This window comes from Tupaia chinensis, unplaced genomic scaffold (genome assembly GCF_000334495.1).
Source record: "Tupaia chinensis unplaced genomic scaffold, TupChi_1.0 Scaffold000539_1, whole genome shotgun sequence".
NCBI classification, from domain to species: domain Eukaryota; kingdom Metazoa; phylum Chordata; class Mammalia; order Scandentia; family Tupaiidae; genus Tupaia; species Tupaia belangeri.
Window position 1 is genome coordinate 3338331 of NW_006160052.1, and position 18257 is coordinate 3356587.

General features: G+C 40.9%; 1 protein-coding gene across 8 annotated transcripts in view; it reads left to right on the top strand.

Moving 5' to 3' along the window:
* R3HCC1L (R3H domain and coiled-coil containing 1 like) overlaps window positions 1-17925 on the top strand; it is a 104035-nt gene extending 86110 nt beyond the window's left edge. For 4 of the 8 annotated variants that reach the window (XM_014591158.2, XM_014591160.2, XM_014591161.2 and 1 more), the window contains 4 exons: window positions 5543-5613; window positions 6731-6826; window positions 7527-7667; window positions 7821-12089. In XM_014591158.2, coding sequence (XP_014446644.1) covers window positions 5543-5613; window positions 6731-6826; window positions 7527-7667; window positions 7821-7969 — 457 coding nt within the window. In that variant the 3' untranslated portion in view covers window positions 7970-12089. Of the gene's footprint in view, window positions 1-5542; window positions 5614-6730; window positions 6827-7526; window positions 7668-7820; window positions 12090-15094; window positions 15256-16980 lie in introns of those variants that run through there. The other 4 variants (XM_014591164.2, XM_014591168.2, XM_014591167.2 and 1 more) reach the window with 4 other exon arrangements.
* Window positions 17926-18257: the final 332 nt, after the last annotated feature.

The following is an 18257-nucleotide window of genomic DNA, read 5'->3' on the forward strand; positions in this document are numbered from 1 at the left end:
GTGTTTACCCACTCTCTGTGCTCTCATTTATACATTCTTGTCTTGTACTTTCCATCTGAAGTCTTTCTCTTCCTTATAGGATATGGTCTTTAGCAGTTTACTTAGTTTACTGGTTATGGTTTTTTTTTTAATGGCTTTATTTTGGTTTATTCTTGAAAAATATTTTTGCTGGATTTAGAATTCTAGTTTATTAATTATTTTTCTCTCAGAAACTTGGAGCTAGTCTGTGTTCAGAGAAACCAGATGATGAAAAGAAAAGTAAGCTGATAGTCTAAGAATTGTCAGTTCTGAATGTAATCTGTCTTTTCTTTGTCTTTTGTATTTTTTTATTTTCAGTGTGGTATGACTTTATAGATTTCTTTTTATTCTGATTGAGATTATTCGGGCTTCTTAAATCAGTGGGTTAGTAATTTTTATTGATTTTTCAGCAACTCTGAGACATGATTTCATCAGTTATTGCCTCTGCCATGATCTTTTACCTCCCTTAAGATGCCTATTAGATGGGTATTAGACTTTATCATTTGATCCTCATGTTACCTTTCTTTTATGTATTGCTTCTCATGGTTTCTGTTACATTCTGATTAATTTATGTAGTTCCAGTTTCTAGTTCACTCATTTTGTTTTTTTCAGCCATGCTTAGTTGCTATTAACTCTGTCCATTAAGCTTTTAGATTTGATTTTATGCTTTTCATTTTTCAAAGTTCTTTTTGTTTCTTTTTCAAATCTGCATAGTCATTTGTACAGCTTTTCTCCGGAAAAAAAAAAAAGTATATTAAATTTCTTTTTTCTTTTTCTTTATGAGAGCATGTAAAAGTAAAAAGAGAGAGACACACACACAGATATGAGCATCCTCCATAGGATCTGGTCACACTGCAGTCCCCTTCTTCTAGCCCTTTGGATCTTGGGCCCTCATGCTTGTGCCTGGCAATTTCAGGCTGATGGCTAGAAAGTGAAACCACATTTGCCATTTTGAATCTGCTTCACTTGAACAGTGCATTGTAGCTGCACTTGGGAGCTGGCCCTCTCCAAATATTTTCAAGGCTTTTAAAATATTTCTTTAAATGTATTAAACATAAACCTTCAATAATCTCTGGTAACTTCTTTACCTAAAGTCCTTTTATTTCTGTTTCTTGTATCTTAGTACTTTGCCTTTTGGGGCTGTACTATGAGCTATAATTTTTCTTGGAATTTTATTTATGGGAATTGGGGCCTACAATGAAAGAAGAGTTTCTCCTGAGTTGTACATTTTTTTCTGCTGGGTGTGAAAGGTACCAGCAGTCCAGAAGCACTCTAAATTATTGATTTGAAGTTTTTCTGACCACTCAGAAATAGTAAAATGGACAATGATAAAAAAAAATTTGGTACATATCTCAATTATTTTTATCTTAATTTAACACATAAAAATGTTTATCCACTTGGTAGTCTTGTGATACCAAGATGTCCCTCCCCCTTCTTTTTGTTATTGGTTTATTGCTAGAGGAGTTCTTGTAAGTGGCCCTCATATTTCATCTATATCTCAGTTTTGTGCCCCTCTTAGAGTTGAGAGTATAAATGTGCACACGTGTGTGGGGGGGGTACATAGGTAGGTAGAGAGCATAAGCACCCTCAAAAGGGTATGGACAAGCCACAATACCTCGCCCCAGCCCTCCAGCAGCGCAGGATCTTGGGCCTGCGTACATGCCCACTCTGTGGCTGCTGTGTGTCTCCCAGGACTGCAGAGCACTTGTGTTACTGCTGTACGGGGCCATGGCAGCTGGGCTTGTAGTATCATTTCTTTAAAGTGGAGCAAGAACTTTAACATACTTTCAGTCACCTGATTGCATATTCTTCATAGGCTAAAACAATTTCTGTCTTTTGTTACTGTTTCATCCAAACATAATTGGTAACTGTTGTTTAGTTGTTTTTAAAAAATGACTTTACTTTTATCTAGTGTTACAAATCATTAACTGTAAGTTTTTACAGACTCAACAATTCCCCCCTCCCCCCCTTTTTTTGAGAGGCTTTTGCTATAGGGCACATGCACTCACCAGAGAGACAGAAAACAAGAAATCACCCCCCCCCCCCCGGGGAGATGGTCACACTGCAATCCCTTCTCCTCCATTCTCCTCTCAGGATCTTGGGCATGCACGCACATGTGCCCAGTGTGAGTTTAGGCCTTGGACTCGAACTGCAGTCCAGTGACATAGCCATTACGCTAACTGCTGGTCCCCAACTCTTCTTTTTTATATGCACATTTCACTGGTTAATTTTACGTTGTATAGTGAAACTATCAAGTCAAACTGATATAAGGGGGTTTCAGAACAATTATATTAGCTCTTGGCATATGTATAGTTGATACATATGTAGGAGAAGGTAAAGTAATCAGAAATATACCTGTATATTTCTAACTATGAGGAAAACGACTTCAGGAATAAGAGATAATCCAGGGCTAGCCCCAAAGGCTTAAAAAATACACTGGGCACAAGTGCACGCGTGTCCAAAAATCCCTACAAAATGGAGAAATGGAGGAGAAAGGATTGCAATGTTACCATACCCCATTGAAGGGTGCTTTCTCGATCTCTCTAGTGAGTGCATGTGCCCTCTGGCAATTCAAAAAAAAGAAAGAAAAGAAAAATTTTCAGGATCTGGAAGACAGTCAATTTTAAGATGGATTATGCCTTCATATTTCAATCTTCATATTAAAAATTGGGAACCAGCAGTTAGCATAATGGCTATGTCGCTGGACTCCCACGTAGTCAACCGCGGTTTGCGTCCCGGACCCAGTGGCTTAAAACTCACACCGGGCGCGTGTGCGTGCATGCCCAAGATCCCGAAAGGAGAATGGAGGAGAAGGGATTGCAGCATGACCATCCCCCCTGGAGGGTAATTTCTCGCTTTCTGTCTCTGTGTCTCTCTCTGTCTGGCGAGCTCACGTGCCCTATAGAGAAAACCTCTCCAAAAAAAAAAAAAATTAATCAGCCCTGTTGTTTTGTATAACAAATTTAAATTTAAAGCTCTATTCTTACACTTTTGGAATTTGTAAGCTTTTATATCAGTTACGATATAGCCCTGAACTTTTTCTTAAAGATCAGATAATAAGTGTCTTCGACAGCCCTGCCATTGTCCCACAAAAACAACTATAGACAGTATGCAAACAAATGAGTATAGCAGCAAAATAAAATTGTATTTATAAATATAAGTATTCTACTTATATATAAAGTTCTAAGACAGACAAAACTAGCTAGCTAACTAGCTATGTACTCTTCTTTTACTTAGGCTTTTGCTATAGAGTGTGTGTGCTCACCAGAGAAAGATGGAGAGAGGGAAAGTGAGAAATCACCCCACAGAGAGGATGGCCACACCACAGTGCCTTCCCCTCCATTCTTCTCTTGAGATTGTGAGCACACATGCACATGTGCCCAATGTGATTTTCAGCTTTCTGATCAGGGACTCGAACTGTAGTTAACCATGTGGGAGTCCAGCACTCTAACTTCCTGCCACATGCTGGAGTACAATGTACTTGTTTAATCAGTTAAACCAGATTGGGGAAAGAGCATCGATTATGTAAGTGAAATAAAGAACAGTACAGGTGGATCCTGGAGGACAGTTAATCTCTGCCATAACTCTACTCTGAATATGCAATGTAGGTCTTTAGTCTAACTCATTACAAGTAAGAGCCAGTATCACAGCCTGTTCAACATAAAAGTCATAATAGATTTTAAAAGCAGTCAATGGGATTAAATCTCATAATTAATCATTAATAACGACTCTCTGGCAAGAATAATAATGATTCTTAAAACCAATGGTCATTTTATTGAGACCTAAATTTTCTGAAGATTAATTCTTATTAATTACTTCCCTTTGCTTTGTTTCATCCTGATCTTACCTGCAAGTCCATTTTTCTTTCACATCCAAACATATTCCCAAAGAGGAAAAGTTGAAAGGATTATCAAATTCTGAAGTCTAAAAGGTCCTCCAGAATCAGCAATGTCTTTTCCCATCCTTTTTGAAGACTGTCTTACAGATTTCTACTGTTGATCTTGTCCACAGCTTCCAAGCCCTGTGGTCATCTTACACCATCATCAAAACGTACCCTTTATGTTCAGGAAATTCTACAACTAACCTTCAAAGTCTCCTTTATTCCTTTTCCTTCAAAGGAATTTTTGTCTTCACTGATAGTTAAAGAGGGAAGTTATTTTAGCAGTTGTCTTTTTTTTTTTCTTTATAGCATTTTATAAAAATAAGTCATGGTATAAAAACCTATAAATGCCAATAAGTCAAGTATCAACTTCATGCTTTAATCACCATCTTCATCAATATTAATAATCTTCCTGATGAACATTGCTGTTAATAATACAGATAATGAGCATCGTTCATTAGATACTCGTTAAGTGCTCAACACCCCGCTCTTGGCCCTGTCATGGATGCGCATCTTCAGTTTTCACAGTGACTCCAAGAGGGACATACGGTGCCCACTTCTGTAGAAGAGCAGGCCTTGCTTCAGGAGAGATTAACTCTGCCCAGCGTCTCACGTTGGCAGAACCTTGAGCCTGTGAGCTGTTTTAAACTCCTTGCTGTAAAGGACAACCATTATGTCATCATCCTGCTGGTACTTGTGCTCACTGCATAGTATAGCTCTGCTCGAAAACAAAGTTATTTTTCTAGTTCTGAAATGTTTGTTCTTTTGCTTCTTTCTAATCTGGTCTGATATTTCTCTTACTGTGATTTCTCTAATCCTAAATTTTCTTCTGACCTTGCCACAGTTCTTTCCTTTCCTACCTCCCTTCTACAATACATAAGAAAATGATGTATACATAAAATTCATAGTTCGGCCCCTCTGAATATGTTTTCCTTTTTCCCCATTACTTTACTTTTTTAAATTTGTAAGACCTATTGCAATACAATCTCTTCTTCCTCCTTCCTTTTCTCATTCCTTCTCTCTCTCTCTCTTTTCTCTCTTTGGTCAAATTTAAAAATGAATAAATAAAAATAAAAAAAACTTAAAACAACAAAAATAATAAACTTTAAAATACATTTTAAAAGTATTTTCATGAAATAATAAAATGCCAGCAGCCAGCGGGACAGGCACGAGGCTCTCTTTGCGCTCTTGCCCTCTGTCTCTTTTGCTGTCTGTCCTTAAGGATAGAGTTTACATTTGAGTTAACACAGGTGCCCTTCCCTGCCTTCCTCCTCCTCTTATATTCTTCTACCCTTCCTCTTTCCATCTCCTCATTCCTTGCCCATAAGAACATCTCTTGTAAATAGTGCATTAAATACTTTACCTCCCCAAGGGACTTGTGAGGATTAATTAGTTGATGTCTATAAAATGGCTGAGAATGTAAAATACTCCTGGGTAGTTCTTTATGATGGTATTACTGCTTTTAAAATTCAGTGGCTTCCTCTGTCCTCCAAGCTTTTTGTGTGTGTCATTATCCCTGTTCCACCTGTGCGCTCGTTGAATGTTTTCCTCTATCTCATGAAATGCTTTATGGGGACCATCTGAAAAATGTTTCATAAAAAGTAAACTTTTTAGGAAATAAAAAATGTTTTATTGTTGTTGCAGAAAGAAAGGATTTGATATTAAATGGGTGGATGATACACATGCCCTAGGAGTATTCTCCAGTCCGATTACAGGTACTCACCCAACGGGTTTCAGTGTTCCTTTCTGATTGTCCATTTTCATCAGCTCCTCGGTCTTGTTTTCCTTCAGTTCCAGTCGGTTGGCATTGAATTCAGCTAAGATAGGCAATTGGGCAAATACAGGTGATTCTTTGGTAACCATGTGCTCACTTTCTTCCTTTTCACCGTAATCCACTGTATTTAGAGAGAGAGCCAGCGCCTTCCAGGTGTATCTGTATATGTGACTGTCAGTCATGATAGTGTGCAGACTACAGGTAGAGGTTGGAAAGCTAGTGGGACTCACGTATGCAGTATTTTGTGATTCTCTTTTTTCCCAGACGAATGAATTTGAATAGCCTTCCACCTATCCAGTGAGGAGTTACAATACCTGTTCTCACGTATATCATTGTCCTCTTGGTAGATCTAGTGCAGTCATTTAAGGAAATTAGAGGAGCCATCTCCGTGGCCTAGTGGTTAAGGGAGCTGGGTCCCATGTGACAACTATACAGTTGGAGTTTTAGCCCTAGTAGCTTGAAAAGTATGCGGGGCACATGCATGCCCAGATTCCCACAGGACGGAGAAATAGAAGAGGAGGGATTTCAGTGTGACCATACCCGACTGGGTGGTGCTTTCTCTCTCTCCCTCTTTCTGTCTCTCTCTAGCAAGTGCATGCACCCTCGGGGCAGGAGGTGGGGGTGGGGGACGAAACAAAAGAATTAAATTGGAAGGTTGATCTCTGCCAGAACCACATAGTCTACAGGCCTGCAAGCTTTTTTTGGGCACCTAGTAAATATTTAAAGCTTTGTGGGGAATGAGGTCCTTGTCTCTACTTAACTCTGTTGTAGCAAAAGAGCAGCCATAGGCAGTATACAAACAAACCAGCAGGGCTCTGTTTCAGTAACATTTTGTTTAGGAAAACAGGTGATGGGCTAAATTTGGTCACAGCCATAATCTGCTGGTGCCTGATTTGAAATAATCACTGCTAAGTTGCTTCTTACAGATTTTCTAAAGCTTAGCCTTTCTTTTGCTTGCCATGAAAAAAAAAAAAAAAAGAAGCATAAGCGTAACATCTAGAAAATGATCCTTTGCATCATTCCACATTGTGTCTATTTCTTTATATTTATCTTTGCAGCTCGTGATGCTCTGGGTATTAAACATACCATGGTGAAGATCCGGCCCTTGTCGCAGGCCACAAGAGCAGCCAAAGCCAAAGCTAGAGCTTATGCGGGTGAGCCTGTTCTCTGGGGATTTTTCTTGGTGGTGCTGTTATTCCAGCAGTTTTACAGCATCCAGAGTTCTAAAGACATACCACTTTTCTTTTTGGTGTTAAAGTGTTTTTCTTAAGTTTATTTGCTTCCTGGGGTGGGGGTAGGGGAGGTGCTATCAAATTTATGATCCTCCACCCAGGCTGCATCCAGCTAGGATCACAAGCACACTCCTCCATCTAGTCCAGGTAGACATGGGAAGAGACCTCGGCCCTTCCTGTATGTCCCTCCAGCATCTCCCAGCAGTGCCTCCACTGCCTGTGCCACCGAGGCTGGGCAGATAGTGGTGTGTCAGGAAGGAAAAAAAGACAAAAGGCTACGTCAGAAAAATGGCATCGGCATTACGCAGGCACTGGGAGAGTGTGCGGTTCTAAGTGCAAGCAGTGCAGCCACCGGCTTCCGATGCCATCCCGAGCAGCTCACCTCTGTGTTAGCCTTTTGAGAGAGCCACTGGGAGAAGCTGTGTTAATGCAGATAATGAAGCCGGGGTTGTTTGTGCTTTGCCTTGTTGCTTTCCTCTGATCGTCATCTATCAGGTTTGTATTAATTACTGCTGATGCTGCCCTTGTTGGTCTATTTTGTATGTTAATTACTGAGTTAAATCACTTGGAGCTGGAGTGCTTTCTCCTCCTCACTCCCTCCTCCTCCCTCCCTCTCTCCCAGAGTTCCTCCAGCCAGCGAAGGAGCGCCCTGAGACTTCAGCAGCCCTAGCCAGAAGGTTAGTCATTAGTGCCCTTGGGGTTCGAAGTAAGCAGAGCAAAACAGAACGGGAAGCAGAGCGCAAGAAACTGCAAGAAGCCCGAGGTGAGTTGAAGCAGTGGTGTTCTCTAGTCCCTTTAGAACTTACTATGAGGCACTTGTAAAACAAAAAATGAATTGCCCTCATTCCATTTTGTCATTCCCATTTCCTAGAAGCTTCCCACATATATAAACATTTTTTTCATTCCTTATATTTAGGAGGAAGACATTTCAGGATTTTTCTGCCCATTGTACACATCCTAACCCATGTTCCTGCTGTTTTCCAAGAGATAAGTTTGGCCTTGTCGGCTTATCCATGGCTTTTTCTTAAGGTTTTGCTTCCAACTCTGAGAAAAACTATTCTTTGAAGATGTAATCGTCTCCCAGGCGGAAAACATTATTAGCTGTGGTTTTACTGGGCCATGACTGCCACGATGTTGCCATGATGTTATCAAATGGTTTAGATCTTAGGTAAAAGACAAATTAAGGAAAAGCCAGCAACTGACATTGATGATGATAACAGCAGGAGGGATTTTTGTCTTTTTAAGACAGTCCTGAGTGGCTTCATTAGAGTACATCTAGATTCACCTGTCTTCTGATTAGTTCCCACTATCTAAGAGTTCTCAGAACATATTCCCACTGATTCACAAGCAGGATTTTTCTTTTCTTATAGTTTAGAGTCAAGGTTAAAATCTCTCTCGCCCCTTTATAGACTGTTGAATTGTATGTACGGGCTTGGGATCCTGGCTTGGCACTTACGTACTTTTTATCAACCTTCAGGCTTCAGACAGTCTCATTGCCTTAGTCCACGATCTGTGGAATCGGTGAAGGCAATTTATTCTGAAAATTCCACTTACCGAAAAGTATCTTCATTTTTCCATTAAACGAATTGAAGTTTCAAAGTCCTTGTTTATTGTCGGTCTAACAAGGCCATTAATACTCCCTGCCCACTCTGCTTTGGTGATAGCAGGCAGCTCGCGGACTCTCAGCTGCACTGGCCAGATAACCAGTGACAGAGTACGTCATGGCAGGTGTGGCGGCTCAGAGTTGAACTCAACTAATTATCGGAACCTTAATGATTATAATGAGGCAGTTTTTTTTTTCTTTTCCAGTGCATTGTTCATTCAAAGGTCTATTATACCTATAGAAGCAGAAGAGGGTTGCTTTAGTTTTTGTAAATGAGAATAATGGAACTAGGCTAAAGAATGTGCAGTGTGTCCTTGACCCTTTATTAACTGCTTATCCCCGAGGAAAATGATTTCTATGTGATAACCACAATTATCTCAGAAGATCAACAGAGGGTAATAACTGGTATTTATAAAAGGAGATAGGGCTTCTTTTGCAGTGTAGCCGCTTTCCCACGAGCGGAGGAGCACCCGTATCTCCACAGGTATTGCAGGAGCTCTGCACGGCTGTCATCTGAGTAGGCCCCTGTTTCTCTGTAGACACAGCAGCACGCAGCTCCACTTGAAGTATTTGTTTTAAATGCCTAGCCATTCAGTGATGTAACCAAAACTGAGACTGTGGGCCAAGTGGGTGCACCATCACTTTTCTAAGGCAGGCCTTTGTGACTAGAGATCCATTGTGATAAATGCCTTCTATCAGTCAGTGCTGAGGACTGCCTTATATGGGTCATAGAGGACTCTTCCTTTATTATTCTTCAGAGCTTTTTTGCTCTTCATATCTGAGAAAATGCACATGGAAAGCTTCCTGATGTATCTCTGTCTGTATTGCTTGCCTGCAGCCCAAGGCTTCTCTCTTACAGATTTTGTTTTGTCTTGTTTTATGGAATTAAAAATACTGCTTAGGTATTAAGAGAATAGATATTTTGTTTCCCCCCAAAAGTTTTTTTTTTTTTTTTTTCCCTTGGACAGGATAGGATCAGTACAGCATAGTGGATTACATTATAGACACTGGAATCAGACCTTCTGGGTCCATATCTTAGCACAGCCACTTACTGGCTATGTGACCTCAGGCAATTTGCTTACTCTCTGAAGGCCTCTGTTTCCTCATCCATAAAATGGAAATCAAATGAGATATGTTGGCTGCTGATGTTTTTAGTAAAAATAGTAACAATATCATTATAGGTTAATCTACCACAGATTCCAGTGCATTTTTTAATTACTCTTTTTGTTTTAAAATTCTTGTAAAATATTTTATCAGCTTCATTTGGCAATAAAGATTACTGTGCAAAATCTTGTGCTCCCTATTTTGAAGAATTAGTGAGTTGGTAGGATTTTGTTCCTCCCTTAAGACTTAACATCCAGGAACTGGGCATCAGCAGATGGCATGATGGTTACATCACTGGACTTGCACATGGTCGACTGCAGTTTGAGTCCTGGACCTGTGTCAGCTTGTGGCACAGTGGTAACGCAGTGGTGCTGGAACCCTGTGGAGAAGTCCCAGATGCACGGCCTGAGGCCTCCCTGTACACACCAGGCACACTTGTGTCTGACTCAGACTGGCCGAGGCTGGAAGAGGATCACGGCATAAAGATTCTGTCTCTGTCTCTCTCATGGGCGAAATAAAGGAACTTTTATTTTTTCCTTAAAGACAATCTAGTGGGGATATTTGCTTTGGGTAAGGAAGAAAATCTGTATCCGTTTTAGATACTTTAAACAATTGTTTCTTCTCTCCCTTCAGTTCTCAGGATTTTAAAGTTTGGGTTGATTAAAAGGACGAGAAGGAGGGCCTCCTCTTGACATGGTGGTTAGGGCAGCTGGATCGCACATGGCCGACTGTACAGTTTGAGTGCTGGACCCAGTAGCTTGAAAAGCCTGTCATATGTGTATATTTGTGTGCCCGAAATCCTGAAAGGAGGGAGTAATGGAGAAGAGATTGTGGTATGACTGCTTGCCAGGGGAGTGTTTTCTACATCCCCTATCTCCAGTGAGTGCATGCACCCTCTGGCAAATTAAAAAAAAAAAAAGACTGGAAGGAAACTCCAGGCAGTGGGTGTAACCTGTTAAATGATAATGGATAGAATGATATTATCTCCTGTTTAGAGCGAGCCCAGAGAAATTAAATAACTGCCCTAAGGTCAGTCACGCCACTGATAAACTGAGAGGACAGATCTGAATCTCGGCTTCTTAAGTCTCCAGAGAACGAACTATGGCAGGCTTCTTTTTAGCCATTTTACCAATGGTTAGTGGCTTTCACTATCAGAAAAATCTTTTCTTAGTTCTAACTTGAATTTGCATGATAGTTTAAACCTGTTTCCTCTTTTTTTTCTTAGTAAAGATTGAGAACATCTGGATACCATTCTGTATCTTTTACTATAAAGATCAAGGGCAATTGTTTAGGAATGAGGGAATCTGGGCTCTAATAGAGATTTTGCTATTAACTGGCTGTGTGGCCTGGGCAAGAAAGTTATGCCTCTTTGTGCCCCAGTTTCTAACATAGTGAAAGTAATGCTTGACCTGTATAGTCATGAGAATGCTTCTGAGCACAACATAAGTTAACATGAATAAAAATATTTAGAAAGCTGCCTTACAAATTCAGGGTACTATTCTTTATGTGACTCTTGGGGATTTAGTCTTAATTATAGTCTGAACTGGTACTGACACACATACTGTGGCGCCCCATCCATTACACATGGCAGATACGATCTGTATACCATCCCAGTATAGGTATTTTTATTAATAGCATTATATAATAATCTCCTAACTAGCTGTTCTTTTACCTACTTAAAGACTTTTGCTGTCTGGCACAGTGCCCAGGACATAAAAAGATACTCAATGTGTGTTCATTGACTGAATGTATGAATGAATCGATCACTTTAATTTTTCTTCATAAATTTAATTCATGACTGTATTCTGAATGCTTTTGAAGTCTGTTCTAGTCCATGCTATAGGTCATAACAGAGAACACCAGGAACTGGGTGATTATTAGAGTAGATAGAGGTTTATTCAGCTCACAGTGTGGAGGTCCAAATTCCGGGGCCACGTTTGGTGAGGGTGTTCTGCATTACCACATGGTGGGGGGCAGAAATGCATTCATCTATGTCCGTGTGTCTGTGTCTTATCCCTTCTCCTTATAAACCGCCAGGTTTGAGTTATGGAGGCCCTGCCCTAATAAACCTCAGTTCTTATCTCCCAAAGGCCTTTCCTTTCAACACCATAGTCAGATTCGGTTTTCACTCTCTTAATCCCATCACAACCAAATCTCAATACATGGATTTGAGGAGGGCATTCAGATCATAGCAGTATCTTCCCTCTTTCCCCAATCCCCCATAAAATCTAGAGTCGAACACTATATATGAAACCCTCCTCATTAATGAATGTAGAATTTGTGAGTTTGGGTTTCAGATATTTTCCTACTAGGTTTTTCACCCTATTTGATCTCCTTATTGATTGATTGATTGAGATTTTTGCAACATAATGTGTGCTGTTGCCAGAAAGACAGAGAGAGAAAGCGAGAAAACACTCCCAGGGGGATGGCCACGCTGCAATCCCTTCTCCTGTCAGGATCTTAGGCACACACAACACACGTGCCCGGCATGAGTTTAAGCTGCTTGGTCCAGGACTCGAACCTCAGTCGGCTACATGGGAGTCCAGTGACATAGCCATTAAGCCAACTGCTGGTCCCAATCACCTTACCTTTTTAATGAGAGGTCTATGCCTTGGCCTTTGAAAAGAAGATTCAGAAATGAAAGCTGTACTTGTAGGACTTGAAAAAAGGGAATTATCTAAGTCATTTTAAGCCAATGAATTGTATCTATCAAGGGGGACAGCTCTGGTACATAGTCCCTGAACATAGCTGAAGTTATCTTTTAGTCCAGCAGCGTCCAACAGGTCAGAGCTACACTGAACAGGGAATGAAAGCCTAGATCACCCTTGAATGCTTTATCATTTGACATTATTAATCATACATTTTAAGCCAGTGTCTTAGACTAGGTGATAAAACTGCATTTTAAAGACTGAATTCAGGAATTTGCATGAAAGTCTTCTTAGGTCCCACTACCCAGACATTCAGTTCCCACCTAAAGTTGAGACTGGGTATCAGTACCTCAGAATAAACTACCCTCTCATTTTGAAAGCATGCTGTAATTTTATTTCATAATTTATTTCTGTTTTAGTAGGGACCAGCAGTTAGCATAATGGCTAGGTCGCTGGACTCCCATGTAGTCGACTGTGATTCTAGTCCCAGACCCAGGGACTTAAACTCACGGCAGGCACGTGTGTGTGTGCGTGCCCAAGATCCCGGGAGGAGAATGGAGGAGAAGGGATTGCGGTGTGGCCATCCCCCCTGGGGGGGTGATTTCTTGCTTTCTGTCTCTCTGTCTCTGTCTTTGTGGTGAGCACACATGCCCTATAGCAAAGACCTCTCCCCCCCCCAAAAAAAATAGTAAGTAAACAATATAGGATACTTGGTCAACAGTAACGCAGCAAATGCCATCGCAGCTGCTGCCTTCTGAAATCCTTTTTAGGTGCTGCACTATTCGGCCTCAGTGGGCAGGGCTGCCATGCTGGCTCACAGTCTAGGTCTTACGGTCTTGTCTTGGTGTCGTTTCTCTCCTGATGTCTGAAGTTCCCTTCATTTTTCACCACGTTTTAATTTTTTTTTTCCTGAGATGCAGTTATTTACTTTTGTGTGTGTGTGTGTGTGTGTGTGTGTGTGTGTGTGTGAGAGTTACTGTTTATTGTACTTACTTCCTAGGTCAAAGATGAAAAGGCTAGCCCTAGGACTAACTGACCAGTTCACCAGCTGTCATGGAGACAAACAGCACAGGGCTCCTTGTGTTGATACTTAAGACGCTGAGAACCAGGCCGTTCTCTAGCATTAAATGCCCCTTATGTAATCTGGACTTTCTTTTCGCTGTCTATTGAAGACTGTGTAAATGCTGGTAAACTTAAACTCTAAAATATTGATAAAATTAAGAATTGACTTAGATTACTTCTCCTTGATCTACCAGGTCTGTCACTTCATAAAAGAAGGCAATTAGATTAGTTCGGCCAGCCTTGCTCTTCACAGAGCCTGTTGATTATTACTCCGTAGGTGGCTCCAAGTGGATTTTGTGATGATTTTTCTTAGATGTAGACGTAAAATATGAAAGTCTTTAATTTACATCCTTTTTCTTTCTTTTCTTAAAAACATGACACTAAATTGGCCCTTTTTCAATCTTTAGCGTTTTCTGTTCTCTTAGTCAGAAGTGATGTCTGACTGCATTGTGATTTTAATCAACTCATTTAATATAGTCATTTCCATCTATTTATTATACTAGTGAATGAAAGTCTTCAAGGTCAGCTCTTATGAATGTTTTAGGTTAATCATTTCATGCTAATTCTTTCAGTTCCTTGCCCTTCAGCCTGCTATTAGTCTTTCTCTTTACTTAGTTTACTTTTTTAATTGTTTGAGGTAAAGTTAAAAGGAACTGTGTGTGTGTGTGTGTGTGAGTTACTGTTTATTGTACTTACTTCCTAGGTCAAAGATGAAAAGGCTAGCCCTAGGACTAACTGACCAGTTCACCAGCTGTCATGGAGACAAACAGCACAGGGCTCCTTGTGTTGATACTTAAGACGCTGAGAACCAGGCCGTTCTCTAGCATTAAATGCCCCTTATGTAATCTGGACTTTCTTTTCGCTGTCTATTGAAGACTGTGTAAATGCTGGTAAACTTAAACTCTAAAATATTGATAAAATTAAGAATTGACTTAGATTACTTCTCCTTGATCTACCAGGTCTGTCACTTCATAAAAGAAGGCAATTAGATTAGTTCGGCCAGACTTGCTCTTCACAGAGCCTGTTGATTATTACTCCGTAGGTGGCTCCAAGTGGATTTTGTGATGATTTTTCTTAGATGTAGACGTAAAATATGAAAGTCTTTAATTTACATCCTTTTTCTTTCTTTTCTTAAAAACATGACACTAAATTGGCCCTTTTTCAATCTTTAGCATTTTCTGTTCTCTTAGTCAGAAGTGATGTCTGACTGCATTGTGATTTTAATCAACTCATTTAATATAGTCATTTCCATCTATTTATTATACTAGTGAATGAAAGTCTTCAAGGTCAGCTCTTATGAATGTTTTAGGTTAATCATTTCATGCTAATTCTTTCAGTTCCTTGCCCTTCAGCCTGCTATTAGTCTTTCTCTTTACTTAGTTTACTTTTTTAATTGTTTGAGGTAAAGTTAAAAGGAACTTTATTTCATGCAGTTTATTAGCTATTATCTGCTTTCTCTTCTCTTTAAAAAAGGGATAACCTGTTTATTTCTCTGTCATTACTTTTTTTCACTTTTTTTTCCCTTTTCTTTGTAGATTTTTTCAGGTTTCAGGAAAGTGGAAAGTGTGCTGGGTCTCAGCCTCGGTTCCTCCCTGATTATGTAACCTTAGAAAAGTCGTTTCAGCTCTCCAAGCTTTCGTGTCTTCACCTTTGAAGAAATTACTTCCATCCTGTTCTAATCCATATTTCTCTGTTCACATTCTGTATTTCTCAGTTTATGCCTTATGTTTCACTATTTCTTTTTCCTTTTTTTTTTTCATTTCAATTTTCCAGGGTATATGGAAGCATGTGTCAGAGAATATGTGTACTCGCTAGAGAGAGCCAGAGGACGAAGAGCGAGGGGGAGCGCCCTCCGGTGGGGCACGGCCATGCCACAGCCCCGTCTCCATTTCTCCGTCTTCTAGCGATTTGGGCCTCGCGGGCACACGTACCTGGTATATTTTTCAAGCTGTCAGGGCTGGGATTCAGTCTGTGGTCAGCCATGTGGGATCCCGCTCCCTTAACCACTAGGTCATAGAGCTGGCCCTGGTCCTATGTATTTTGGATGTGGAATATTTAAGTTGTATGCCTTAGTAAGATAGACTGTGGTCTTTTAGTGCAAAGCATTAGAGTGAGAAATGTTTCAGAATTCTGAGCTTTTAAGATTTTAGAAAGGTAATATGATATCTATATGTTTCATAACACTAAAATCTATCATAGTATTATTTCTACAGCATAGTATATGACTATTTATATTAAGTGGGATATGCAAAGACCATAACAGCTTTCAGGGTAGATATGCCACCATCAGTGAGTTTTGGCCCCAAACTTAAAAAAGAAACAATTTTGTTTTAGAACTGTTTTGATTTTGGAATTAAGGATTATAAGCCCGTCATATTTTCCTATTGCTCTTAGATTCCCCTGTTGCCTTTTAGATTTAAGTTTCCTACTTTATTGGAAAATTTGAGGTCTAGTAACGTACTTCTAGTTTCTTTGCTTTTCCTGGGGACACACAGCTAGTCTGTGATTACTCTCATCCAAGGCTTCCTTGCTTTTAGACCCCTCCTTCTCTGGAAGGATTAAAACCATACTGCCTTCCTAAGAAGTCCTGGAATCCTTTAACAAATAGGTTTCCTCTGTGTTATCTCCTGTAAAATCCCAGCCCAGTTTAAGCCTGTCTTAAAGCCAAGTTCCAGGGAGCCTTTGGTTTGGAACTTGCTGACCCTGGCTTTTTTTTGTCTGTTAACTTTACTGCTATATTCAGATAATGCCACAAGATGGTGCCCAAATAGCAGGGAATTTCTCCTCCTCACGTTTCCAAGTGCCAGTCAGCTTCCTGTCCAACTTCTTTACCTTTAAGGTGCGCTCAAATAGTTTTGAGATTTTGTAAGGAGTCATCAAGTGTTAACTGTGAACTAACCTTAATTTCCGTAATCTCGCTGGTTTGCGTCTTGTAAAACCTTTCATGGGCATTGTCAGATTGGAGCAGCAGCCCTCAGAAGGGGAGCATTTAGGCTCATCGTGTATGATTTAGGCGCACTAATCGCCATTGTGTGGGGCCAGCATAAATACCTAGTCATGATGTTAGGAGTGGTATTACAGCACCCAGCAACGTACTCGGGCCACCAAACGTGTGATCTGTTTTCTCAGGTCTTAGTGAAAGTGTTAAGTAGAGAGCTAATAAGCTGTTATATTAAAAACTGAAGATGGATTATACATTTTTTTGTTTTTAGAAATTGTCTTTAGTTTTTCTCCATTATAGGTATTCAGTTTTTAGTATCACAATTGTGTATTATAGGAGATTTCTCACTCCTGGAAGTGCTCTGGAAATACTGAAATTTGGTTTCCCTCTGAAATGTTTTCTCTGTGAGGTTGTAGTAGGGAGATAGGAATAAAAGCCAAGTGGCTGCTGTTTCCATTTGAGCATCAGGTTGAAGACTATCAAAACATGTTCTTGCTCACTCTTCACATATTTAAAGATCAGTAAAGTGGTAACAGTGGACATTATATTGAAGTGCTAAACACAGTTGAAAAGTACAATGAAAGTAAATACATATCTTCTAGAATAGAATCTGGGTCCTACTAGATTCTGACTTCTTCTGTTTACTTTTAATTTTTATTAGCCCAGACTTTCGCTTCCTATTACGTAGTAACAGGAAGAGTTCTGTTTCTACTTACAGAGCACTTGGAAAGTCGGGGGCATTGATTCTTACAGCCAGGTAAGAGGAGACGGAGACCAGGATGCACTTGCCTCATGACTGGAGTGTGCCTTGGACTGTGGTTAAGGGAGCGTCACTGGCGGCCTGTGGTGTGTGGCCATGCTTAACACTGCCCTTATTTACAGAGAGAAAACGGTTGGAAGCCAAGCAACGAGAAGACATCTGGGAAGGCAGAGACCAGTCTGCAGTTTGAAGGTCACTCAGTAATTCCACGAGTTGAAAATGTTTCTGTGGTCTTCAGATGAGAGGACCCTTCCAGAGCTCTGTGTACATGCAGATGTACGTGTTAAAGAAAAGGACTGACTGGGTGGGAAAGAAGATAGACCCCTGTCTTCACTCCTACGTGTCGTTCTTTGGAATTGCCCTACCAGTGGGCACAGAGGGAGCAACCAGCCTAGAGGAAATGTGGAAGACACGACTTCTAGGAGTTCTCTGGACGGGGCGAGTCACGTGGACATGGATCGTACTCCCAGGAAGCTAGAGCAAAAACAAAACACTACAGAGGGCTCACCTGCAGTGATGGGAGACGAAGGCCCTGTAAAGGCAGAGCAGTTCGCAGGACCTCCCAGAGCCGAGACCAGAGCACTGGGGGGAGGGGAGGAGGAGAGCAGCAGGGAGCAGTGAGGACGAACAGTCAGAACAGTGTCCGGCGTACTTGGCACAAAGGGAATCTGCCCTGCCAGTTCCAGAGCTCCAGAGTCGGCGAACTGCTGCAGATGTGGGTATTTGGACTGCAGAGTTTGCACTGAGCTCAGTGCCTGGGGCTGCTCCAGCCGCACACCAGCCAGGGGCTTGCCAGCTTCAGTCCTCAGTAAGCCAGCTTTGGAGACTGCGTGCCAGTTCCAGTGTAAGCAGTAATACCATGTTGTTAAGAGGGAGACATTAAAGCCCGTTTTATGACCTGTATCATTCTGGTATTTGTCACTTTTTTCATCCCCACAAAGACAGGAGAACAGTTCTCATACCTACAGTGTGTGCAGGGGTTAAATGAATCTCGCTTTTTTTGAGCCCACTGAGTAGAGAGCTGATCGTTTCTCAGCCCGGACACACTACCTCAGTGACTGTCCTGAGACTGGCATGTGGTTGCTCTTCCCCCTGCTTGTGCACCCCCACCGCAGTCTCTTGCTTTTTCCATCTCTGTCAAATCTGACATCCTGCAGAAAACATCTGGCACACAGCGTGTTCTTGGTATGATCTTCTCAGCCTATGCCAGAGGCATTTGGCAAGCGGCACCAGAT